Source organism: Euleptes europaea, chromosome 10, assembly GCF_029931775.1.
Source record: "Euleptes europaea isolate rEulEur1 chromosome 10, rEulEur1.hap1, whole genome shotgun sequence".
Taxonomy (NCBI): domain Eukaryota; kingdom Metazoa; phylum Chordata; class Lepidosauria; order Squamata; family Sphaerodactylidae; genus Euleptes; species Euleptes europaea.
Genome location: NC_079321.1, coordinates 49,530,704 through 49,557,003, shown reverse-complemented (window position 1 = coordinate 49,557,003; position 26,300 = coordinate 49,530,704). Strand labels below are relative to the sequence as shown.

Sequence of the window (26,300 nt, the reverse complement as noted above, 5' to 3'; positions counted from 1 at the left end):
ATGCTGTGTACAAAAAGTAATGTGTGAACACTTTGTAGATTTTGTTATATGCCACTGATTCAATGGTCTAACTCTAGCATAAAAGACTGTATCAATTTTATTAATTTCCCTAACCAAAATACTCTTTCTTCTGCCTCCCCCACCCCCCACTGGAAAGGGCCTGGCTTTCTGCTTCTTGACACTGTCGTATTCCCTAATTCTTCATGGTCCCTTTCTTCCAGCAACTTTACTGCACCCCACCCTGGTGCCTCATCCTCCATGAATGTCCCTCCTCTAGTCCCTTTCGCTTACAGTCTTGGACAAAGGGTATATTGCAATACTGATAGCTGCTGCTTCTTAGGATTCCATGAGCTACCAAGACAGTTAGGTCGCAGACATCTCTTATAGTTTTGTGGATAGAGTCTTCATTTCTAGTTAATGAATGGAGGTATTTTATAAGAGTAGCTCTGTAAGGATTATAGTTGTATTTCGGAAAGTGGATAACTGCACTTGACTCTATTTTCATAGCTCTTTGTATATGTTGTGTAGCTTCCATCTAAAACTGATAGTTCAGAGTTTGTGTAAATTGTGTAAGAAAAGAACACAATAGAAAGACTTCAGGCTGTTATCTGTAGTGAAAAGTGCGCACATAAAAACAAAAATCTGTTGTGAAAGACATGGGAGTATTTTTTGGCTTTCTCTGTTAGGTTCGTTAGTGGAAGTCGTGATGGCACAGCACGCATTTGGATGTTCAAGAGAAGAGAATGGAAGAGCATTTTGTTAGATATGGCTACTCGTCCTGCAGGGTAAAAAAAAAATATTTTTTTTGTAATTTTTCTACATTCTGTTGGAAGTTTGAAATTTAATCTGTAAATGTCTGCTTATTATGTTTGCTACCCTGAAGGACAAAAGAGAGCTGCTTCTAAAAGTATGTTAGTGGTATTTAGAGACCGTGTGAGTCACAATAGAGACTTGACTTTTTAAGTTTATGAATTGCCTCTTTAATTGAGCACATTGAGGGCAGGTGCGGATGTAATGCTGACAACCTCTTAACTTTGGCTATGAGATCAGAAAAAGGCTTATGGTATTGTGTGCTCCCTTCTGTAAGGAGAGAGTCCTTTAGAGAGAAGCATTCTCTTGGTTCTGTGCTCTAGAACCCGTTCCTGAGAATTTCAGTGGGTTGTGTCCCATTTTCAGAGGGAAGTCACACTACAGCAGTGTATGAAGATTAATTTCACTTGAATAGTAATTCGGATAGTTTCTCAGCTATGACTCTCTTCTTATGGTTTCACTTGGAGTAGAATATGCCTCCCTCTGCCAGAGATTTGGCTAACATATGTCAGCCTAATGGCTTAAGGGACATACTTCTAGGTCCTGATGTATCAAGGTGGTGCATCAGAAGTCCTACTTACTACTGGTTTCTTAGAACTGGGAGCACAGAGTGGCTCTTCTGGCTTTCAGTTAACCAGCAAAGAATCACCATAAACATCAGTCCCTCTCTTCTACTGGTTCTGCAAACTTGTAGCATTCTTGTGTTCATTGCTTCACTATTCTTTTAAATTATTAAATTTTATATTGGTTGCTGCATCATTAGCCTGATGGTTGAGGGGCAGTATATACATTGCTAAATATATCACTGCCATATTTCCTCAAAAGGAAGATAACATTCCTTTTGAATGTTAACCCCCCCCCCCAAGGGTTATGTACCAAAGGGGTTATCTATCCCTCATTTAAGGTCCTCCCCTTTAAAAAAGTAAATGGCCACTCCTCACCAGGGAAGAAATTGCAGCCCTGAAGTCAGCCAGTGAGTCCCCCTGACTCCTCTTGTTCTTTGCAACTCAGAGCAGCCTAACAGGCAGAACTTGCCAGCCACTGCATCACTTTCACATCTGCCACTATCTCTTGGAGAATAAGTAAAGTGAGTGCTTCCTCCCAGAGCTGTCCACGTGCACGGTGAAAGAATCCTCATAGCAGCCCCATGCTGCATCAACTTGGCAGAGGTCTCTATCCTAGTGATAGAGATTTAAGAAAATCACAGAGGGTAAAACTATTGTCTTCCTTGAGCAAATATGGTAATCTCCAGTATCTTCTGAAAAATACATCAGGAAATATGCAGAGATGAAGTTCATTGCTCCTTTTGGCTGGGGACTAAAGAACATAGGATCCATGGCATACAATGTTTAGTATACTGCCGGTCTCCACTGTTAACTTGGAAGCTGAATTGTAAAGTTTGAAGGGACTTGGCTATACAGCTATTGAGATTATTCTGGCTTCTTGTGAAATCTCAACTATTTAAATTTATAAGTCATCCTGGAATTTTTTTGTAAAATGACAGAGAGGAGAGAGAAGAAATTTGGTTCAACTAAGTTTCATGTCTGTCACTTGCTAAGTTTATTGTAGCAGGTCAGTCCCAATGACTACTTCCTGCTATTCTAAAGAGACAATCTACACTGATTTATTCTGTCCTTACATTAGCCTGGTTCTAAGTTTTCCTGAGATATCCACATGTTACACTTTTCCTGTAGAGGGCCAGTCTTGTTAGACATCCTTTGGAGCATATATTCGTCAATGGATTTGTTTTGTAATAATAAAACTGCCTTTTGAGTCAATATGTAACATTCCACTTCACCATTTGATGCTCAAGGCACATGATATGGTTATCACTGTTGCAAGGAGATTACTGCAGCTGGACACTCTGAGGAAGGGACTGTCTTACATGAAGACTCTTACTCCTACAATTTTCTGTTTCATAGATCTCATTAACTTCTTTTGTTCCAGTCTTTCTCATCCAAAATAAAAGGAATATCACCTTAGATGTGTGTAGAGCACTACACACATTTATTTATGGGTAGCAGAAGATGCTAGGATTCAGAATTTACGAATTCTATATTCTGTTTGGTGAAAATGTCTCCTAGCTGAATTCGAGTTGACAAATTCAGGGTTCTATCATATCAGCATGTCAGTAATTGGGCTTTACATCCCAAACTGAATTTTACACTCACAGTGACAGGAGCAGCCACCTCAGCAGCATATAGCAAATTCTACTTTACCAGATGAATGTAGAACAGCTATGTAGAGGTCTCTGCCTACCTTTATCAAGCACCACTGCATTGAAACTTCATTGTTTGTTTGGACAAAAGCTCTTGGTAACGCTGATTCACAACCCATTTCTGTAGAACGTCTCATGACTAAGAAATAAATTTTAAACTTGAGCTGCCCATATTAAGGTTCATATCATGGATAATCCTGTTTATGGCTGGTACAAGAGAAAGTTGAAAGGGTTAACTATAATTATAATAATTAAACCATGAGATTAGTACTTTTTCTTTCACTTGTGCTTAAAGCCATTATGGAATCCAGTGTTGTAAGTTTGCCATTTACAATTGTGGGCTCTAAAACTGAAAAGATTCTTTGGGAGATTCCTTAGGGGCCTTTGGAAGTAAATGAGGGGAATAGCCCATTTATTCAGGCTATGCTCTCTCCATGACAATGTTGCATTCTTTAAAATTAATCTGAACAGATCTGTCTGTTCAAGAAAGGGGGGAGGGATTGTTATTGCTCCAGGTCATTTTATCAAATACACATTTGGAATTCTGACCATTTTAACTAAGTCTGTTAAAAATTATCGTCGTCATTTAAAGAGTTTGTAAATGTTTGGTTGTTTAAATTTTTTGTTCCTTAATTGTAGCCAAGCCCTACAAGGTGTAGAAGACAAAATCACAAAACTGAAAGTTACTATGGTGGCATGGGACCGTCATGACAACTCTGTTATTACAGCAGTTAATAACATGACTTTGAAAGTTTGGAATTCCTTTACTGGTCAACTTATTCACGTCCTTATGGTAAGGAAAAAGTGGTGATTATCTTTTTTCATAGTTTGTCACAATGTTCAATTAGGCTACTTGAGAATTTGTGTGTGTGTGAGAAAGTAAGATGGCATAAGCTCCAGATAGTTTGAAGTATTGAAAGGTAGATGCTTCATAAAGGAAGATGTCTGAGAGAACCAGTTATTCATCTTCGTGGCTTCTGTGCAGTCCTAATGGGCATGCACAGGCCATCCAGGGAGACGACTAGTAAGCTTCTGGAAAAGATCGCTCTGAAGGAGTACTCCCCCTCCCCTCCATATGTGACCAAGCTCTTACGGCTTTTCCCACCCAAGGGACACATGACGGAGTGGCGGGGGAGCACTCTTCCCTCAGTTAGCTTTCTGCAGCCGCAGTGAGAGGACTTCTGTCAAGCTTCTGCATGTTTTTTCTGGCTGTCTGAGGTTTTTTTTCCTTAATTGGTCTTTTTTTCCTGCAATTTTTTTCTTGCTCCATTGAGACTCGTTGTTAGTGAAATGGCTTTATTCAAGAAGTGCCTCAGCTGCAGCACCAAAATGGCCTCTAACGATGAGCTCCAGGACTGCCTCTTCTGCCTTGGCGAAGGCCACATTATGGCCTCTTGCCTCAGCTATGACCTGTTTGCACTGAACGCTTGGCAGGAGAGAGCAGCAAGACTGAAGGCCTTCCTCTACGAAATTTGGGTGGGCAGAGTGCCTCTTTGCAGCCGCCTGCAAGGAAACTGAAGAAAAAATGTAACCATACCACCCCATCAGCCAAGTCCTCTGCAAAGGACAAGGACTTGGGTTTGAAGTCCTCCAGTGCCATCCTGACTGGTTCTGAGGCTTTGATGTTGAGGGGAGTGTCGGGGCAGATCTCCATCAAAGTCCCCAGTATACCAATGATTGCCGTCAGTGGTACTCACCTTCCTGACTCCGCTGTTCCATGGCCAAAATTCTTTTCCACACTGTTCTTCATCTCCTCGGCATGGGTCCACATCTCCGTTACCAAGGCACCTTCTCCCTATCACTGGTCACCATCCCGGTGCAGGTTGACTTCTCCACGAACCTTGCCTCGGCGCCGTACACCGCCTTGATGCCACCAGGAGCTTCCAGCTCACAAGGCTCTTCTGTTCTCCTCAACATCGGGGGCATAGCCCTACTTGCTGCATGCAGAGCATTGTTGTGTCTGCTAGAAAGAGACCTTGCACACTGTTCCCGTCGGGACCAGACATACATTTTTCCTCCTCAGAGGAGGATGTCGTCGAGATTCCAGCTCTCATGTCCGATACGGAAAGGCACTCCTCCAGAGAGTCTCACCACTCCTCCCATTACTCATGTCATGTGGGCTGGACCTCTTGTTGGTGCTGCCCCCCTCCCTTCCATCCTACACGTGGGTGTTTCGACCATCAGCCCTCCAGACATTCAAGAAGTTCCCCTGGGTGCTGAGGAAGATTGGTTCTACTCCACATTCTTCAACCTCACACAGGAGGCAAGTTGAACCTCAGCATGACTTACCCTCTGATCAGGAGGAGGAAGTGGACCGCAGCTCTGTGGTCAGTTCAGAGGAGACATCCCTCCCCTCTCCGGATGACGTGGTTGGTGATCCTACTCCGGTCTCACCAGTGGAGGACCTCTGTCTCTACATGGAACAGCTCATCCAGGTGGCAAAGGTGCTAGGCGTTGAGGCTACTTCTTTGGATACGAGGCCGTCGGATCTGACCATGGGGGTCCTTTGTAGCCCGGACTTGGGACTAGCCTGGCTCCCCATGGTCAAAGGGATCAGAGATGTTGGCTCTCTGGGCTGGGATAGGACTGTCTCAGTGGTTGCTTCCAGTAAAAAGATACAGGGTTTCAAAGGAAGGTTATGAGTTCCTCTGTCAGCATCCACAGGCCAATTCTCTTGTGATCGAGGTTTTGACAGCCTGTTATAAATCTGGGGTCATTCGGCTCCTTTGGACAAGGAGGGCTGGAAGCTTGATAAATTAGAGCGAAAATTTTATTCATCTGGTGCCCTTGGTCTTAGGATGGCTAATTTCAGTGCTTTTATGGGGTGCTATCAAATGGTACTTTGGGACAGAATATCTGAGGTGCCAGGCTCCCTCCCTGAGGAAAAGAAGACCCTCGTGAGAGTACTCCAAACTGAGTGTCAGTGTTTATGTAAACACCAAATTGCTGCAGCCAGACATATGGCTGATTGCACAGTCAGAGCCATTGCTTCTAGCATTGTGCTCAGGGGGTACTCCTGTCTGTGCTTTTCCACCCTTACTCCAGACATTAAAGCCAGGGTGGATGATTTTGATGCCAAAGCTCTGTTTCATGAGCAAACTGATGAGTTCTTACATAATCTCAGGAAACAGAGGCTCATGGCAAAATCTCAGGGTGTTACCCAGCTGTCGATCCCTTTGTACAAGTACAAGCCCAACCACAAACGGGCAGGGCTATTACTTGGGAAAGCCCTTTAGATATAAGCCCTCCTCTTACCAGCACACTCAGTCTAAACCTTTCTCTAGCTCCCAACAAGGGAGAAAGTTCTAGCCCAACCATAAGGGTAGGAAAGGGGGACACTCCCTTTCAGGTTACTCTTCAAAAAAGGCTTCAACATGATTAGGCCAGGTTTCTTCATTACCTGTACCTGTGTTTTTTGAAAGGCCATGTTGGTTTTTCAGTAAATGGTTGGCTGTTACCAATGACTCCTGGGTGTTGAATATAATTAAGGATAGTTATTACCTGGAATTCATCTCAGTCCCCAGGTGTGATGCCCCTCCGCATTATCACGGGCCTGAACCCCTCCCGAGCTGCTCAAGGAGGTGGATAGCCTGCTAGCTAAAGGTGTCATTCAGATTGTCCCACCCTCTGAATGCCAGTCCGCTTTCTACTCCAGATATTTTCTGGTAGGCAAAAAAGAAGAAGAGTTGGTTTTTATATGCTGACTTTCTCTACCATTTAAGGAAGAATCAAACCGGCTTACAAACACCTTTCCTTCCCCTCCCCACAACAGACTACCTTCTTCCTGGATCCTCAGTCCTCTTCAGACAAACAACTGCACACACTCGATGTTTGCAGGCCATTGCTTTTATATTTGGACCGAACAAAAGATTTTAGAATATTGTCGAAGGCTTTCACGGTCAGAGTTCATTGGTTCTTGTCATCTAAAATACCAAGACCACGGTCACACAGCCCGGATAACCTACAAGAACCAAAAGATTTTAGATTAGATGACAACCTTTTTATCTGTTTCCGGGGTACCTACAAAAGCAAAGTTGTTTCTACACAGACCCTTTCCCAGGTGATGTCAGCAAGGTGTCTAGCATACAACAGCGGGAGTTGACTGTCCAGTCACAGTACACATACACTCCATCAGGGCTCAAGCTTCCTCAGCTGCCTTTTCTTCCAGTCTCAACATCCAAGAGATCCGCAGGGTGGCAACCTGGTCTGTTCCTACAACCTTCCTCTAGCACTAATCTATGGACGTGGACTCCAGAGCTGAGACATCTGTGAGGAGACTAGTACTGAATTCGTTGTTCCGTTAAACAGCTCACACTCACCTCCACAGTAAGTGAGCTTGCAGTTCTCCCACATGGGACTGCACCGAAGCCACAAAGATGAGAACAGTGTTGCACTTACTTGTAACTGTTGTTCATCGAGTGGTCTTCTGTGCAGGCACATATCCCTCCCTCCTTCCACGCTGTGGGCTGGGGAGGGGCTGTGGCTCAGTGGTAGAGCATCTGCTTGGCATGCAGAAGGTCCCAGGTTCAATCCCCGGCATCTCCAGTTAAAGGGACCAGGCAGTAGGTGATGAGAAAGACCTCTCTGCCTGATACCCAGGAGAGCCTCTGCCAGTCTGAGTAGACAATACTGACCTTGATGGACCGAGGGTCTGATTCAGTATAAGGCAGCTTCATGTGTTCATGTGTTACTACACTAGCATGGTCTTCTTGCAGTGGTGATTGGAGAACTGAGGGAAGAATGCTCCCTCGCCCCTCCGTCACATGTCCCTCAGGCAGGAAAAGCCATTAGAGCTTGGTCATGTGCACAGAGGAGGGGGGAGTGCTCCTTCAAAGCAGTCTCTTCCAGAAGCTTACTAATTATCTCCGTGGCTGGCCTGCGCGTGCAGTTCCCATGTGTGCCTGCATAGAAGACCATTCGATGAACAACAGTTACAAGTAAGTGCAACTCTGTTTTTTTGGTTAGGATGGTAGATTTTAGTAATTAACAAAATACTAGATTTTTTTTCTTCAGGATGCATGAAGAATTTTTGCTGAATTGTTCGTTTTTTAAAATAGTCACATACATGTTAGATGATATGTTTTCGGTCTTTTACTCTATTTTTTTTAATGTAGGGACACGAGGATGAGGTGTTTGTACTTGAGAGTCACCCTTTTGATGCCAGAGTTCTGTTCTCAGCTGGCCATGATGGAAATGTCATTGTATGGGATTTGGCAAGGGGAGTCAAAATCCGGTCTTATTTCAACATGGTAAATATATGCTTTAAGACATGTTGTAGAAGCTTTTTAACCTTTGGCAATCAAATATACTTGGCAGAATTGTGTAAAATGTAAATCTGTGTATGCCATCACTAGTATGTACCCAACAGTTCATACATTATTCTAGCTTTGTTAACATTTGTCTTGTATCTTAACATTTAATTTCAAATTTGCCATTTTCAGGAATCTGAAGCTGTTCTTTCTTTGAATTAAAGTCGTCTTGTAGAAAAAGTCTTCTTATAGAAAAAATGTGTAACAGTCCTTAGAATCAAGAACATTATAATACTAGTATGTGTCCCACCTTGTAGGGAAGAGCCCCCAGTTATGTATAGATGATCAGTTTTAGAACATTTGTTTGCTGTTCTATGCTGGTAGAACTCAGAGGTTTAATTGCATCTTTAGCTATACTTCAGAAATGCAATTAATTTTGTACTTTAAAATTAGTTAAAGTATGCCTGGGATATGTTTGTAAATGACTTGATGTTATACAAGAATAAAGATTTTTTACATTGCAACCTTTTAAACCTAGAACGAGATTAAAAACATGAGATGTTTATTTGCACAATTACTTGTACAATAGAACAATACCTTAAATATCTCAGTTAATTATCTGAGCATAAATGAAATAGAAGATTAGGAAACATCACTTGAAAATATTGGACATGGAAAAACAAGAGTTCCAGGTGGGGTAACGCTTGTTCTGTGAGTGAGTTCAGGAGCATATCTGATTTCATTTTCACATGCACTGGTAACAGTTGGGTATAACACTGCAACTGGTTGGAAGTAAGTGAAGGAATTTGTGGGTGGTAAGAGAAGTTGCTAAATCTCCAGAGTTGGAAATCAGCATTGAGAATATATTGAAATGAATATATTCACTCTATGCCAGTCTTATAAACAAGTCAACAAGTGTTACTAGCCTGCTAAAAAGCATTGACTAGCTCACCTGCCTGCATACTCCAGTGTAAACTATTTCTGGCACATTAACAGACTTTGAAAGAGAAAATATGTTCATCATTGCTTGAAAGCAGTTCTTAGTCACTGTAGGCCGGCTGGCTGTCTTACAATTTTGCTTTATACAGGAATCAGGGCTACTTGCCTTAAAATATGCAGAACTGGGTGGTTGCGTCTGTCTCCTTTCAGACAGTTGTGTAGAAATTGCCATCCAAAAGAAGGGACTGCAAAATGAGTTGGAAATAGCTGAATCTTTCGTCAAGATTATTAAGGAGGTTCTGCTGATACTAATGCTGTTCATTGTTACAATCTGAAGATATCCAACTTTATAAGAGCATTCAGTTCTCTTTGCGTAGACTCTATTTGGATAATGTCTCACTGTCCACTAATTCAAAGCAAATGGGTTTTTGTAAAGTGTGAATCAAGCAGAGGTTAAAGTTTGTTAAGCTGTTCCTGTCCCATGCTCCTTCAGTGAATCTCTTGGATTCTTCAGTCATTGTTCCTGACTACAAAAGTAATAGTTGAAGGTAAATGAGCAAAGCCCCAAAACTACTTTTTGTGGTATTCTCTTTATTATGTTGTAAATGTAGTAGTCAGGTGTACAAACATACGTGAATCTTAAAAGACACATACTCCATAGCTTTCACTTTACGCTTCTGTACTTTTAATTTAACTTTTCAGCATCTTCCACACCTCCGTAAGTTTAAGTCTGCACTCCTATTCCCACTTACAAGTTAGACCCATTGAACGTAATAGGATTTACATCTGAGTAATTGTGCATAGGGTTGCTGTAGACATTGTCTTAAAGAAGCGCTCGCTCTCAGGGGCCATGTCTGAGTAGAAGAATTCTTTCAAGTACAAATGTTAGGGTATTGGCTTTGGAAATTTTAGACATCTGAACTGTATCCCATTGTGCATTCAGAAAGCAACATATCACATATAGGGAGAAGAAATTAAATTCATAATGCATTTTTATTCCCATTAGAACACTGTGACTTTGAAATATGTATAGGCAAGCAGAATGCCTGTAATGAAATCTATGTAGTGATACAAAGCGTTCCACTTCTTATAGAAGAGACTTACCTTCCATAAATGCTTATGATTGGAGAATTAGACATGCAGTTTTTTATTACATAGCAATGAAGGAGTGCTAAGAAAAAGTTGTCAGTTCCATACGTGGCTTTTTGAACGTACTGACAATAGAACAGTTAATTAAGCATTCATATATTCTTCTGACTTAACTACTGCATGTCTCTGGAGAGGTGGCATATACATTTCTTAAATAATAAAAGATAGGATTAACAAACAGCTGACACATTATCAGCCTTTGTTTCTTTAAGTGCCTTTAATATTTGCTTCTTATTTTTTTGCATGTTAGAAATCAACATAATCAGAACTTTTCCCTTGATAAAGTATATACTTACAAAAGATTGGCCAAACTAGTTAGGGCAGTAAAAGGGTCCTTGTTCACACTTCTCTATTAATATTCTAACAGATATTCTAAGTAGTGTGTGTGGATAAGGGCATCTAAGCCCTCCCCCGTCTTATCTCACCATGGTCCATCACCCAAACTTCCTATCCAGCTCTCTGAGCCAGGTAACAGCAGTGAGATGGTTTGGGGGGAAAGTGCCTTGCATGATGTAGCATGGAGAGGTAACAGGAAGAGGAGAAAGGCGAGTTCAAGTTCATTCACTCATGTGTCCATATGAAGCTAGACTATCCCATCTTCTTCTTTATACATGAACAGGGCAGACATGTGAGTCAACAAAGGGTCTCCCAACTGTCACATTTAGTTTTCCCTTAATAAGCTTTTAAACTAGAGGAGTACAAAGGACTTAAACCTCCTCATACAAGAGTGAAAATAGTTAAATCATAGTAACTCAAATTAAATATTTTGTGACTTGATATAGTATAAATAGTTCCAGCTACTTTGTTGTATTCTCTAACTGAATGGAAATACAAAGACAGCTAATTGTGACAGTGGAATAATATGGCCTAAAAGACTCTGTACCATAAAAATTGAGGTTGCCTATCCACTTGCAATTCTTGCAGAAACATTTTGTTGCTGATTCAGTACCCCATTCTCAGGGTAGGCAAACCCTAAACAACAAAAATATGTGTTGTATAGCAAAGCCACAATAAATTTGTTCCATTTCCTGTCTTTCTTTGCAGCAAGTACAGCTAAATTTAAAAAAAATGGTTCTAAAGTTGGATTAAATATTGTTAAAGCTCCATTGGAACTGTGCCCCAAATCCAAAGGAAGCAACTTGTATGCTTCCATGCATGTTTTGGGGTTCTGATGATATTTCATTTCAAGTCACAGGCTCTCACTTCAGAAGTTTATTGAGGAGCTCTCCCCTAACATGTTGATGAGGCATGGAGTGTGGTGGAAAAGGGGACTTAAAGCAGCCCTGGGGCACATGTAGGTGTGGCCATTTGGTGTTCCCTGTATAGAAATTTGAATGCTGGCTATTGGGGAGGGCAGTAGAGTAGGCTTTGGTATGTAATGCATGTTCTGGGACAGTCAGAATCAGCTAGTTTTTACTAGGATCATGGCTTTCTAGTTCAGTGCAAGGTTGGTGCCCTTTCAAAAGCTAACTTGATTTGGTAAGAATCTGAGTAATCTTTGGTCATCCTTGTCCATTATGATTAGTATAGTTTTAATATCTTTTTAGAATGCAGTAGTAAATAGTCACTCTTATCCTAATTCATTAATGTGTCACTTGGAATTAGGTTCCATTGAAATCAGTGGAATGTGCTATCAAGTAATATGCTTTGAATTGGGATACTGTTCAAACACCTGATTTTGGAAACCCTGGTCTATGGGTATGATCTAGGACTTGACAAGTAAACTTTTATTCCCCATTTCTCAGACTGTAATAGCACTCTTTATTCCATATTTACAGGGACTTTGTTAGTTGATTGCGGAAGTATTCTTCCTCTTCCCCATTCGTAATTCTACACTGTAGCCTTCTAGTTAGGAGCAAAGGATTTTCCCTGAAGTCATACTGAAATTATTTTGCAACTGGGAATATTAGTAGAGTACTGAGGACATAAAGTTCAGAGTGGTGATTGGTCACCTGTGCTTGATTGACAGGTTACAGGGAATAACAAAAACCCATTTGTTCTGGATTAATGGAAGTGGAAAACAGAAAATGAGTATCAGGTAAAATTCTTTTTAAAATATTTGCAGTTCTTTAGCTGAGTTGCAAGCAATCAAAAACAGTGTCTGAGTTCGACTAAATGAACAACTAGTTTGATTGACCATATAGTTCGTATTATTATAGACTCAAAAGTTGAGCAAAAGCTATTATTTCCACTACAGTTTACAAGAAGGAGCAAAAACTGGTTAGTAACTGAAATCTGTGTAGCTTTTTGATGTGTAAAAAAAGACCATAGGATAACTAAGTGAAATATTTAGGTAGCTTTTCTGATAGTTGTTGGACTATTTAAGGAGGATGCTTTTAGCAGCTTTTTACTTTAGTTAATTAACAACTTGTTTATTTAGCTTTTTAATATTATTATTGAAACAAATGTTACTGTGTTTTACACCTCCTTGGTTTCTGGCAATAGGCTTAATACTGCGATTTAATACTTGTATTGAAAATGAAATACCTTTCCCCTTCACTTTGACCAACTGAATGGATTTGGATTACTTTCTTTTTCTTTAAAATGCCAAGAGATAGGAAATGTATTTACATATAGTACATCAGACTTTGCTAGCCAGTAAGCATAAATTAAAATAAATGACACACTGAACATGATTTTCCTCTAACACTACTCTTTTAATAGGTTGTCATGGTTGTTTATTTGAAAATATACAACTGTATCTGCCTGTTTTCTAGTAATTTGTTAATTTTATGTGCTGCTGTGTTTCAGATTGAAGGGCAAGGTCATGGGGCAGTCTTTGACTGCAAGTGCTCACCTGATGGCCAGCATTTTGCATGCACGGACTCTCACGGTCATCTTCTCATCTTTGGCTTTGGCTCCAGTAGCAAATATGACAAGGTATTGTACATAAAATAATCTAGATTTGTTTAGTTTGTTCTTGCACTGCAGTTAATACAACCAGTTAGTTACCTTTAATCATCTTCAAACTTCGATCTACATCCAAATACATCCTACGTTTACATTCTGTGTTCAAGCTTAGTTTTTCCTCTGTTCGTATAAACAGCACAGTTCATCACTTTTAGCTGAAGGATCCTTTTTGCAATTGCCTATGCCATACTTTACACTTCTCTAAAATGTACCCTTAAACCATGCTGGAAATCATACAGTAATTCTATTGAACTGTTAATTTAACATGTTGATTATATTTTGCCAGGAACTTAGTAGTACAGTTTGAATTATGATTTTAAAGACACCTTCCCTAGAGCCAGTATTTCTCCCCTTGGTTTGCAGATTTTCCATCTGGTCTGCTGCTAGGCTTTAGGCCAGGATTCCTGCTTTTAATAGGAAAAATAAGAGAGATCAGCACTGTACCTGGTTAACTGAGCAACATTAAGGTTCAGTGGTACTAAGTCACTGGAGCCAACCTTACATTTCCTCTGTGTCTCACTTCCCCAGCAAGATATACAACTAGACTGTATTTGAGCATATACTGTGCTTTGGTTATGGCTTCACCCCCAGATGTTGGTCATCACATGAACACATGAAGCTGCCTTATACTGAATCAGACCCTTGGTCCATCAAAGTCAGTATTGTCTACTTAGACCAGCAGCAGCTCTCCAGGGTCTCAGGTAGAGGTCTTTCACATCACCTACTTTCCCGGTCCCTTTAACTGGAGATGCCAGGGATTGAACCTGGGACCTTCTGCGTGCCAAGCAGATGCTCTAGCACTGAGCCACGGCCCCTCCCCATCAAGAGCTCCCGTTTGGGATTTGGGCTCTGCTCTTCCCTGGAGATTTGCATTTTTTGTGTTTTTATATGCCGACTTTCTCTACCACTTAAGGGAGACTCAAACAGGCTCAGGTGGAGGAGTGGGGAATCAAACCCGGTTCTCCAGATCAGAGTCCACAGCTCCAAACCACCGCTCTTAACCACTACACCATGCTGGCTCTCTTAGTGCACATTTTTACCCCAGATCCTTTTCCAGTGTGTCATCTTCCTCCCACCTCCATTTTGGTTCCTGTTGACCTTCCTTTCAGTCATTGGGTGCCCTGCTTGTGTGGCCCAGTGTTAGGATTTGGCTTACCAGGTGCTGGAGCTGAGACATTTATCTTGGTATTCTAGAGGTTTCCTGATCTGGAGTCAGTTTGGACAAACTTGCTCTCTGGAGATTAGTTGATAATGTCAAAATGCGTGGTAGATGAGCCTTTTTTAATGAGTGATCAACTCATAATCTCCTAACTGCTGAGACCAAATTAAAAGAGACTAAAAATAATCGATTAAACTACACCCCTTTAGAGAAATAAAGGGGTAGTCGCCACATGCATCTATTTCCTGCCATTCAAGATGGTCAGTTCATTATCTGATACACTTCCACAGATAGATGTATTAGAGAGCTCTATCTGTGGAAGTGTCTTCATATGCAAAATGTTGTATTTGTATGTGACTACGGAATTATATTTATAATCACAATCACAAAATCCATGTAAACAAATCTGTTCTAAGTTCATTCATTACATAAACACACTTTTAACATGTATTAGAATAACTAGGATCTTGTTTCTATATTCTCCCCAATGCAGATTAGAGTCCCCACTTGGTACTAATTACATCAGTTATACATTAAAAAAGGAAATTTAATTCTGTTAATATTCAGTAAACATCCTTTTTGAGTACAATAGTATGTTTAAAGAGAGGTAAATTGGAACTAATTCTGCTGGAAATAGTATTCATTTGTTTATATAAATTGTATAACATGCAATAATTAAAAGGTTCTAAATGATATTGAACGTCATACTATGTATGTAATGAGTATGTTAGATGCTCCCTAATAATGATGATTAGTAGAACTGCAGTGCTACAGAAATGCTTATCTTACGTCAGGCAGCACTCTAGTTAGTGGAAAGAATCCTGAAGACTCATCATTTGAAGCTTAGCAAATCCAGAAGCTCTTACGTGTTGTCCCCCCCCCCCCAAAGTGCAAATTATTAAGTGGACTTGACACTCAGTACCATATAGATAACTCTTGATGAAAACAGACAGGCAGTTGCTAGTAACTGAACTATCTTAAAGTGTTATCATGATTTTATTTTATAGGTGTTGATCAATTACTACATGAGGTACAGTTAAGGACTACTTGGCAAGATATGAAAGGATGTGTTTGTAGTATCTCCCCACAGTAAAATAATTGGAGAGACTCATGTGATGAGCAGTGTGTCATATGTGGATGTTCTTGCCAGTTTGCTTTTTTATTGCTTTGTGCAAATGAAGGCTAGCTAATACTTTATATTATCTGATTTATGGAAATGTCAGATGGACAGCTTGTCACTCAAACAACAATTGACTGAAGTTACTTGCCTGCTTTACATAAATAAAGCTGCTGGATCTGATTCATGTTCCCATTCAACCTGTTATTGAAAGAAATTAAGCTGTGAAGTGATGATTACTCTTAACCTTAAATCGTTTAATGTAGACTTATTTAACACTCAGGTTATGGTTATAGTCCAGAGCATCATGTCCTTTTGTGCTGTCTGATTCCATTTTTGTGAAAATTTGAGTGCAGATTTGACTTTTCATGAAATATATATTGATTAGTCTTATGTTTAATGTTTTTTTAAATGCCTTTATTTACAGATAGCAGATCAGATGTTCTTTCACACCGATTATCGTCCACTTATCCGTGATGCCAACAACTTTGTGTTGGATGAACAGACCCAACAGGCACCACATCTCATGCCTCCTCCATTTTTGGTTGATGTTGATGGTAATCCTCATCCATCCAGACATCAAAGATTAGTCCCAGGACGTGAGAACTGTAGAGAAGAACAGCTTATTCCTCAGATGGGAGTAACTTCTTCAGGTATGCACAAATTCAACTATATGTGACTTCAAGGTGTACGGTCAGGTTTATTAATGTCTGCCATTAGTCGTATGAAATGATGCCTTTCTTTCTGCAGGTCTAAGTTGACCTTTCTTTATAGGTTTGTGGATCTGGGAAAATTCTCATCACCCACTCCAAGGAAATTCGATGATGTGTGACAGTGCAGACATCCCCTCATGCTTTGTGTCTTCTTCCCTGCCCCTTCTGGAAGTTTCAACTTTTCTCTCCATTTTTTGTTTAAAATAAAGCAAGCGTTCTGGTGCCACATTACTACTACCGTGACTGGTGCCATATTTTACTGTAATTAACTATCTTCCAGTTTGTTTCCTCTTATTATCAGTCACTAAATACACATTTTTATATTTAAAGGTTCCAAAGCATTTTTCTGAAAGAACTTATGGCTTGCAACATTCAGTTAATTATATAATGCTTAGACTCCATCCTTCCGAGGTCGGTAAAATGAGTACCCAGCTTACTGGGGGTAAAGTGTAGACGACTGGGGAAGGCAATGGCAAACCACCCCGAAAGTAAAGTCTGCCTAGTAAATGTCGGGATGTGACGTCGCCCCATGGGTCAGGAATGACCTGGTGCTCTTTACCATTTTAGACTAGAAGAAGAGTTGGTTTTTACACCCCACTTTTCTCTACCTTAAGGAGTTTCAAGGTGGCTTACAATCACAATCCCTTCCTCTCCCCACAACAGACACCTTGTGAGGTAGGTGGGGATGAGAGAGTTCTGAGAGAATTGAGACTGGCCCAAGGTCACACAGCAGACTTCATGTGGAGGAGTGGGGAATTGAACCTGCTCTCCAGATTAGAGTCAACCTCTCTTAATCACTACACTTTGCTGGCTCTCTAGTAAGGGTTAATGAAGGAAGGTAACTTGTAAAGATTTCTGCAGTGTGTTCAGTTTCAAATAATGCAGAGTGATCTTTGTTCTGTGGCTCTTATTTTTTCTCTCCTGGTTTTCCTTGCTAATATATTAAGAACAATTCACTGAAATTGTTGAGACTTAAAATATTTATGTTTGCTAAGTATGAATGCAGAATTAGACTTTGTGAATCATCTGGCTCTTCACAAGAACTAAATTCAAATTCTGAATTCATAGGACTGAACCAGGTTTTGAGTCAACAAGTTAGTCCTTTGGACAGCATGATACAGAGACTCCAACAAGAGCAAGACCAGAGACGTTCTGGAGAGGCTGGAACTAGCAACACTAACAGAGTTGGCAGGGGTAAAAACCCTTTTATTTTATGTGGCTGAATAAACAGACCTCCTTACTGAATTTAATGCATGTAATCTGTTACATTCACTTGACGAAAAAAGGACATTTGACCCGCTAAATGCTGTCTGTAGTCTTTTTTCTAAATGAAATTATTGGAATCGTTAGTTACTTGTGATCGTGGGAAGAAATGGGTACATTTTTCCAGACCAGAATATATGCCCCAAATTGCAAGGACAATGCCATTACATGGTGTACTACTATGATTTCAGAAGTAAAACTTGAGTTTCTAGAGATTTGATATGAGATAGCGTTGTGGGAAGGGAAAGAAGGTGTTAAAAGCTTGTCCTGGGTGAAGAAATGTGATACTTGGTCTCTGCTTTGGGTGAAGAGATGGGATACGGTCTCTGCTTTGAATCAAGTCCAGTAGTACATTAGACACCAACAAGATTTTCAGGGTTTAAGCTTTTGAGAATCAAAGCTCTCTTCATCAGGCACAAGTAAGAATGAAGATCTAAGTCTTTCTTGGAGTATTTAAAACTTGCATAAAATTGTAACAGGTCAGCGCTCTCATTTCTGGTTTTTGCAGATGTCATCCTGCTTTCTCATTACAGTTAGTGACATTTTTGTTTTAAGGCTATTGGCTGGGTCTTGTTTCATAGGCTCTGTAAACACTACCTCAGAGGTACATTCACCACCAAATGTGGGATTAAGACGCAGTGGACAGATTGAGGGTGTCCGACAGATGCATAGCAATGCTCCAAGAAGTGAAATGGCTACTGAACGAGACCTGGTAGCATGGAGCCGAAGAGTTGTGGTGCCAGAACTGTCACAAGGAGTAGCCAGGTAAAGTCAAGCTTTTTGGTATAAAATTATAAAGTCGCATTGCTGAATTTGGAACTATTGATTGTGAAACCACATACTGAAGTGTGAGTGCATTTTTGGCAACTTTACCTGGTTATAGCTTTCAAATGTACATTTTGTGGTTGTTTGCATTTATGAATAAGGGCAAATAGTTATGTGAATTTGTCATCTTGGGCCTTTCACTTTTCTAGGTAAATGAAAATTTTTAGTAAGCTATCTTAACAGAGGGCAGTCAGGTTGCTGCTAGTTTTGTGTTGAAATAACTTTTTTGAAGTCACATTATTAAACATTTATTTTATTCAAAAATGTATCATTCCTCCCTGCAAGAATCATTATGGACCTTTTAATTGACCCAGAACTGTGCTGTAAAATAGCATTATCTGTCCCATACTGATCCTTGCAATGGTCACCTTTAGACTGGATTACTGCAGCTCACTTTGTGCTAGGATACCCTTGAGGCTGCTCCGCAAACTTCAACTGGTCCAGAATGCGGTGGTGCAGGTCCTTACAAGGACCTCTCTAAGCACATATACAGTGTGTGATCCACCAGCTGCACTGGTTCCAGATTGAGTACTGGATCAGATTCAAGGTTTTGGTACTCAACTTTAAAGCCCTGAATGATCTGGGACCAGCATGTGCACGGGATCGTCTCTCCTGTTAAACCCCCAGAGAGCATTATCCTTGGCTGAGAACAACTCGCTGGTGGTGTCTGGTCTAAGAACCATCCGGTAGGGCCTTTTTGGCTCTGGCCCCAACCTGGTGGAACTCTGACTAATGGGAACTGTGCCCTGCATGATCTAACTTGGGTCCACAGGGCATGTAAGACAGAGATGTTCCACCAGGACAGTGATGGTCATATGGATTGGCTGGCCTCCCTGCCCTTTTGTTCTTCCATCTGTTCTTCCCAATCCCTTTCCCACCCTTCCTATTTTTTCCTTCCCTTTTCCTGTTCCTCTTCCACCCCCGTTCAAGTCTCTCCCGGTTGAACCAGTGGGCCTTGGAGGTGAATGGCCTTCCTGACTAACGTCTGGCATACCTCCCTGGCAAGGATATTCCCTAGGAACCGGTAATTGAGAGAGGGCACCATCTCTGTTAATGAGGGGTCAGTTTTTAACCTTTTATTATATGTTTAAATACTGGTAATTTATGTGTTTCTGTGTTATTGTATTGTGTTAGTTGTTGGAAGCCGCCCTGATCCTGGCGGTGTCGGGGAGGGTGGGGTATAAACTGAATAATACATAAAATAAATAACACCTATCAATTCCTTTCCTACAGTAGGCAAGAGGAATGGCGAACAGCAAAGGGGGAAGAAGAAATAAAGATTTACAGGTCTGAAGAAAAAAGGAAACACGTTACAAGTCATGTCCCTAGAGAGAACAAAATACCTTCTTTGCCTAAGGTAAACAGCTATTGCCCTTTGTACATGGTGTCATGAAGGGTTCAATCCTAAGTATTTGGTAGTAAAGTTATTTTTTCCCCAGTAAGAATAACTGCTGAGTAAACATGGATAGTACTAGGTTATGTTAAAGGTGATGTACGATAGGGCTGAAATCATAGCAAGGTAAGTTTCATGGAAACTGATGAGAGATGGATAGTTGGGAACTAACTGCATGTAGGCACGGCAGTACAGTAATGTTACTTAATGCATTTCTTTATCACTTAAGAATTGCTAGTATATCATTTTTTCTTTTTTTTTCAAGTATATAATACTGGAAATTGATAAAATGCCTCTTTGTAGTCCTGATGGAAAGTTTTTGCAGCCCAAACACACATAAATCTGTATGTGTATATGTTTATGCATGTATATGTGCACTCAAGTGTGTTGTCTTTGCTTTGATGCCTCTTTAATAATATTTTTTCTGTTTTGAGCTGCTTTAACAGAAGAAAATTGTTCCTTGCTGGTTTGAAGGCTTTGTCCATTAACATTTATGCTATGTGGGTGGGAGAGGAAGACCAATTCTTACATTATTTTAGTGTATTATTACCACTACAGAGTAATTTTCCAACTTGTTTTGAATGTGTAGTTAAGTATGCTGTTGTTGAAGATTAATTACAGATTTCAATTTTTCCATGTTCTATTACTTCTGAAATGTTACATTTTTAAACTGTTTGCATTACATACAAAATGGCTCAATTGCAAAGCGAAGATTTTGCAGGCTGTTAGTACCTGGTGAAAGTTCTTAAATCTATTCAGTCTCTGTCATATTGTTATCCCATATTGCTTCCCTCCTAGTACTCAGTGGGCATAGATTGGATCCTCAGGAAGTCTTATATCTAGACATTAACCAGACATAAACATTTCATTTCAGCAGCTTGCATAGCGTTCAGGTCAACTGTTTATTTAAATAACCCGCTTGTTTTCCCAATTTGGGACCCGAAGTGATATATTTCATCCTCACAACAAGAGTCCTAAAAAAAGGATGTCAAAGAGAAACTCCTTTGAGCGTTGTTGTCCGGCCCGCAAGCTGCCAGCCACCACCACCCCGATCCCAATTCTGGGCTGCAGGGCCTTCTGATCCATGCTGCTTGTCTGCTTGGACCACCACATGGAGGTCTGAGCCCACAGGCAGCGGGGATCAGAAGGTGGGGGCTTCAGTCCAGTGTGTAGATTGCCCTTCCTCGCTACCCTCAAAATTGGGGGCAGCTGGGGAGGGCGATGTATGTGATGGGCTCCAGTGTAGCACGTAGATCACCCTTCCCCACCACCCCAAAGTTGGGCTGCTTGGGAGGGCAATTATACGCACTGAACTCGCCAGCTGAGGAAGCCCCCCCCCCCCCCCGATCTGGGCTGGCGAGCACACTGCGGGCTTATCTGAGTCAGCCATGCACACCCCCGCTCCTGATTTGTGCTGGCAAGCCCTCTGTGAGCTCGCCAGCTGAGGACTCTTCCCCCCCTCCCCGTTCCTGACCTGGCCTGGCGAGCCTACTGCGGGCTCGCCAGCCGAGGAAGCCCCCCACCTCCATCTATGTGCTGGCGAGCCCGCTGCGGCATGATACACTTGGCCGGTCTGGGCTGGTTGACATGGTCCGGCTCGACCAAATAACATTTATGTCATATCTGGCCCTCATAACAAATGGGTTCGACACTCCTGCCCTATGATGTAGTTTAGGCTGACCTTGACACCTGAAGGACATCCAGTTTCCATGGCAGAATGGAGATTCGAACTCGAAATGGTGTCTCAGATCTTAATCTGACATTCTCATCTCTAGACAACGTTCTCAGTTTCATACTTTCATTGGTGTTATGATCTAAATTGGTAGATGTTTAGTGAAAGCACAATCATTTGTATACATCATTATACTCCAGGCTACATAGCTCAAATTATCATGCTTGCATAATTAAATGTTTATATAAATTTTTATAGTGAATTTGTCTGTGTGAGGGGCATCTGGTGAATTCTAATAAATGGGTGTTCAGACAACAGGATTCTGTTTTATTGCTGTTTTGTTCCCAGGCATGTATTAGAGTTGAAAACATTGCAGTTGCCTCATTATTTTTCTGTATTACGAAACATACAACCTGCTCATTAATCAAAACTGAATTTGAAATTTGTGATTTCTCATATTCTCATAGCAGCCGTTTTTTGTGTCTTTGTAGAATCATTCCAATGATCATGTATTAGATGTTGCCGATTTGAAAAAGCAGCAAGCTAATCAGCATAACTACCGTACTAGATACGCATTGGAAGAAACTTCCAGACCAAATGAAGATCTGGAAAATGGAAGAAGTTCCTCAGATGTAAGATGTACAGCTTTACGTTGTGGGTAATGTCAGTTATACAAAATGTGGTTAGGTTGTACATACTAAAACTGACATTTCTTATTAATTACTAGTTAATTTTTTCATGTAAAGAGAATATTAATGTAAAGAATATTTCATGTAAAGAGCATATATGAAAGAGTATGTTAATATCCAAGGATGATTTACATTTTTTTAAACTTTCTTTTGGTAGCATCAAGAATCTGAGTTTTAGAACTTGAGGGGTGGCAGCAAGAGGAACTGCTGTCTTGTCTAGATTGTGAGATTGCATGCCGAGTGATTATTACAAAGCTGGTTTGACTTTTTGAGAATATAGAGCTTTGTGTTCACCTGAGCATCATGTACAGCTAGTAGGATATTTTTTGGTTCAGAATAATTTACCTGCGTCTGGAGGGCTGCAGCACTGCACAAAGGTACCTTTCCTTTTATCCCTTAGAAGCTCCTTGATCAATTGATCTTGAGCAGCATATATCTAGTGTTGGAGGGATATAAGGATTGAAACAAATCTTGCCACTGACAATGTAGCCTTGGGGTCCCTATCGCTTAGTAAAAAAGGCATTATGTCAGTCACAGAGGCATTGGATTTGTATATTAAAAGGGGGGAAATATAGTGCGATCGAAGTTCCTCGTAAAAGCAGCATTCCAAAAGGGCATGGGCTAATGAGTCAATAGAGCCAGAAGAGCAAGGGCAGATCCTGTCTGAGTATGGTATATTCAGAATTCTGCCCTGCATTACCATAGAAGGGTTAGCATTCAGTTTAGCCAAGCAAAAAGCTCTACAGAGACGAGGAGTTGTCAGATAATATGTATAGGCAGGCAGACCACGTGGAGGGAGTATTCTGAAGAACTGGTACCAGTAGATCTGGTACACAAAGGTACCAGTAGATCTGCCTTTTTCCTTGAGAGTACATGGCAGATAATGATTGGGGGCCCTTCTGTAGGGAGTTTCACTAGAAGTCTGTTTAACCTAATGTCTGTGTAGGAGGGAAAACTTGACCATTTATCATGCTTCCTTCAAGAGGGGATTGTATTTTGCTTTGACTGTGGATTAGGGATACAAGACTAAAGGTTGTACGGTTATTAAAATACTCACGTCTCAGAATTTATTCTTGGCTAAAGGGCTACTGAAGAATTCTCAGTACGAAATTTCTTTAAATCAGTTGTTTTTTTAAGTGGGTAAGAACCCTCTGGAAACAAACTGTAATGGTGTTAGAATATTCTTATAATAAAGATTCATTCCAGGGTTTTTTTTTTTTAAGTATCTCCATTCGGATACAGGTAAATGAACTATTAGAGTGGCAGAAACATATATAAGAACATGAGTTAACATGGAGTCCTAACGTGTTATTGAAAATGTAAGAAAATGTAAATCATAAACATTAAGAATTAAAAGATAATATTAACCTCAAACTAACAACTGTTGTTGCTCTTAGGAAGGAGAAGTAGCTGTTGTCAGTGGTGGAACATCTGAAGATGAGGGGAAAGCATGGCACAGTGATGGTAGTTCTAGGTAAGGGAAGAAATATAAAGATGTATTGATCTCGATACATAAAAACCTGTATCTATAAATAAAATGCAAGAATATGTAAGAATTAAGAGACCCCTATGGAATAGAGTGGTGAAAGAACCACAAAAGCACAAGAGCTTCTTAGTAATCATATATCCAATTCCAGTTTTGGGCCCCAGACAGATTTTTAAAAATCCACACAGTAGGATCAGGAATGGACGGGGGTGGTGGATTTTTCAGCAAACCCAGGAGGACCCCCCCCCCAGGTTTGCAGAAACACCCAAAATAAGATGGAGGTGATGCCGTCAGGGCTACTGCTTTAAATGTTGTTCTTATCGTCAGAGGTATGCAGCTTTTGTTGAATGACTCTACTAAGAGCTTGGGAGTCTTACTGGATCCTGGTCTCCTGCTGGAGAAATAGACATCTATGATAACAAAAAATGCCCCCCCCCCACTATACCCTGTTTGCAGGGGCCTGATCTGGTCACACTAATCTACGTGGAGCTCCCTAATCTACGTGGGGCTCCCTTTGAAGTCAGTTTGGAAACTGCAGTCAGTGCAAAATGAGGCAGCATGTTCATTATCTAAGCTTTCTGACAGGACTAAGTAACGCCTATTCTGAGGTCCCTTTGCTGGCTGCTTATTAGTTTCCGGGTCCAGTTCAAGACATTGGTGCATGCCTTTAAAACCCTTCATAAATCGGGGCTCACATACTGGAAGGACCATCTCTCCCCACAGCTTCGTTCTTCCAAGCAAGGTTTACCAACTGTATCCACTGTCCTTAGTCTAAGTCACTTTTGGCAACAGCCGTGGCTAAATGTTTTTTAGTGGCTGCCCCCATGCTTCTGGAACAGTCTCTCAGAAGACGTTGGGGGCTCCTACTCTCCTCAATTATCAGAGAGCTATAGGGGCAGCCTGAGCCTGGACAAAAAAAGGAATGCCCTGCTGGTGGGGCATAAATATTTTTAGATTGGATTTTAATTATTGGTATCTGTTTTAATATTTTACCATTCTGTTTTTATAGTATTACTCACCTTGCATCCTGAAATGTTCAGGAGAAAGGCAGTGATTTATATAATTCAAAAAATTTTTTTAAAGAGGTTTTGAAAGACAAAAACAGAAAATCATTATCCTTGCAGCACAGACATCAAAACTTAGAGAAAAAATCAATGAAATCTTGCTATTCTGTGTTACGAGATCACAACAGCAGTTGCCTCAACCTCCAAAAGCCACAAACTACTTAAATGTTGGGCGTCTATATGAGGCACAAGGGGATTGTCCCTGAAGAGAAAATTGACAGGTGTACATGGGCATCTAGTGTATGCACAGAAGCATGTATAATGCCCATGGGTGACATGGTGTCCACCAGCATCTTATCTGGTGCCCACCAAGTGTTTTTAAAAAGTGGGTGGAGCCACTTCTGATTGGCCATGGGAGATCTTGATTGGCTGTGCCAATTAAAATAATGGTTCAGCTACCCCCACAACGTTATTTTATTCTCTGTCTCGTTCATCTTTCCAGTGTATTTTTTTAAAATTACTCCTCTTGTCCCCTGCGCTTGGGTCTTCCTCTGGGTATGTATGTGTGGCTCTGCCTCCATTGGCAGCCATTTTGTGGTTGCACCCTCCACCCTGTGTCAGAACTCCAGAGGTGCCCACAGGCTCAGAACGGTTGGGGACCCCTGCTCTATGTCATACCACTCTTTTTAAAATATTTGGCAGGATTGAATTTAAATGGAATTTTCAAGGCCATTGGAGAAGTAGTTCTAAAATTTCATGTGGTTTCTTCATACATCACAGAAAACCTGTAACTGAACACGTTAGCATGAATTAGAAAATGTAAACTTTGAAAGGGTGCTGCTAATATTTAGTAATGCCACCAATTGGTTTTTAATATGATCAGATTATAACCTTCAGTGGCATGACTACATACCATCAATAAACAGACGAGCATTTTGGTTCTGATTTTATTAGATTTTAAGAATTCTTTGTACCCATTTTCTTTCTGTGTTTTTTTTTTCTCCCTGTAAAAGCCGCAGCTGGGAAGGAAGCACGGGGGAAGGTTTCAGTCATCTTTTCCCTGATGCTGTTTTTAAGTCAGCACAAAGCTTGGGAAGTATAGTTTTACAGTGGGTACCTGATTGCATGAACATCAGGACCTGTGGAAAAACTAAGGTGCCAAGAAAGATACCACGGAGCAGGACTTCCTTCCCATCTTTCCTCTGTTTCTGTGGTGACCAAAACCCCAGGAACCCTCGTACTTCCTCTATGGTGTTCCTGTCACCAAAGCAATAGTAGCAACCACTGCGAGAGGAATGAGGGTAGCAGCACACAACATTTACTTGTTGAATGTTGTTCGTAATTTACAGAGGGCCCTTTCTAACAAAAGCCTTTGGAGGATAACCCATTACTAATAATGTTACTTTAAACACACTAAGTATGTATTACAAGCCACGTGATATTAGGATCAAGAGAGTGTATTTAAATAAGCCCAAAGCTTCGCACATATTCAGGAGAGTTTTGCACACTTCTTACTTTTTTAAACAAACTCTTTAGCACCATATCACAGCTCGTCTCATCTTCAAAAGTCTCACTTGCTCCAAAGGTTTGTTCATAAAAGAGAAATCCAAATCCTATTCCAAATAGTTGCATGGTTCTCATAAATTAGGGTTTATCTCATTAGGGATTTTTTTTATTGGAGGGTGGGAATTTTATTAGAACATC

General features: G+C 40.7%; 2 protein-coding genes across 3 annotated transcripts in view; both read left to right on the top strand.

Moving 5' to 3' along the window:
* Positions 1-26,300, top strand: part of HMGN3 (high mobility group nucleosomal binding domain 3) — a 150,594-nt gene that overhangs the window by 94,155 nt on the left and 30,139 nt on the right. The window lies entirely within an intron of this gene.
* Positions 1-26,300, top strand: part of PHIP (pleckstrin homology domain interacting protein) — a 97,404-nt gene that overhangs the window by 46,027 nt on the left and 25,077 nt on the right. For both annotated transcript variants that reach the window (XM_056856872.1, XM_056856871.1), the window contains exons 13-22: positions 687-785; positions 3,668-3,821; positions 8,143-8,277; positions 13,117-13,245; positions 15,979-16,204; positions 17,333-17,458; positions 18,109-18,292; positions 19,586-19,709; positions 21,909-22,049; positions 23,504-23,580. In XM_056856872.1, coding sequence (XP_056712850.1) covers positions 687-785; positions 3,668-3,821; positions 8,143-8,277; positions 13,117-13,245; positions 15,979-16,204; positions 17,333-17,458; positions 18,109-18,292; positions 19,586-19,709; positions 21,909-22,049; positions 23,504-23,580 — 1,395 coding nt within the window. The remainder of the gene's footprint in view (positions 1-686; positions 786-3,667; positions 3,822-8,142; positions 8,278-13,116; positions 13,246-15,978; positions 16,205-17,332; positions 17,459-18,108; positions 18,293-19,585; positions 19,710-21,908; positions 22,050-23,503; positions 23,581-26,300) is intronic.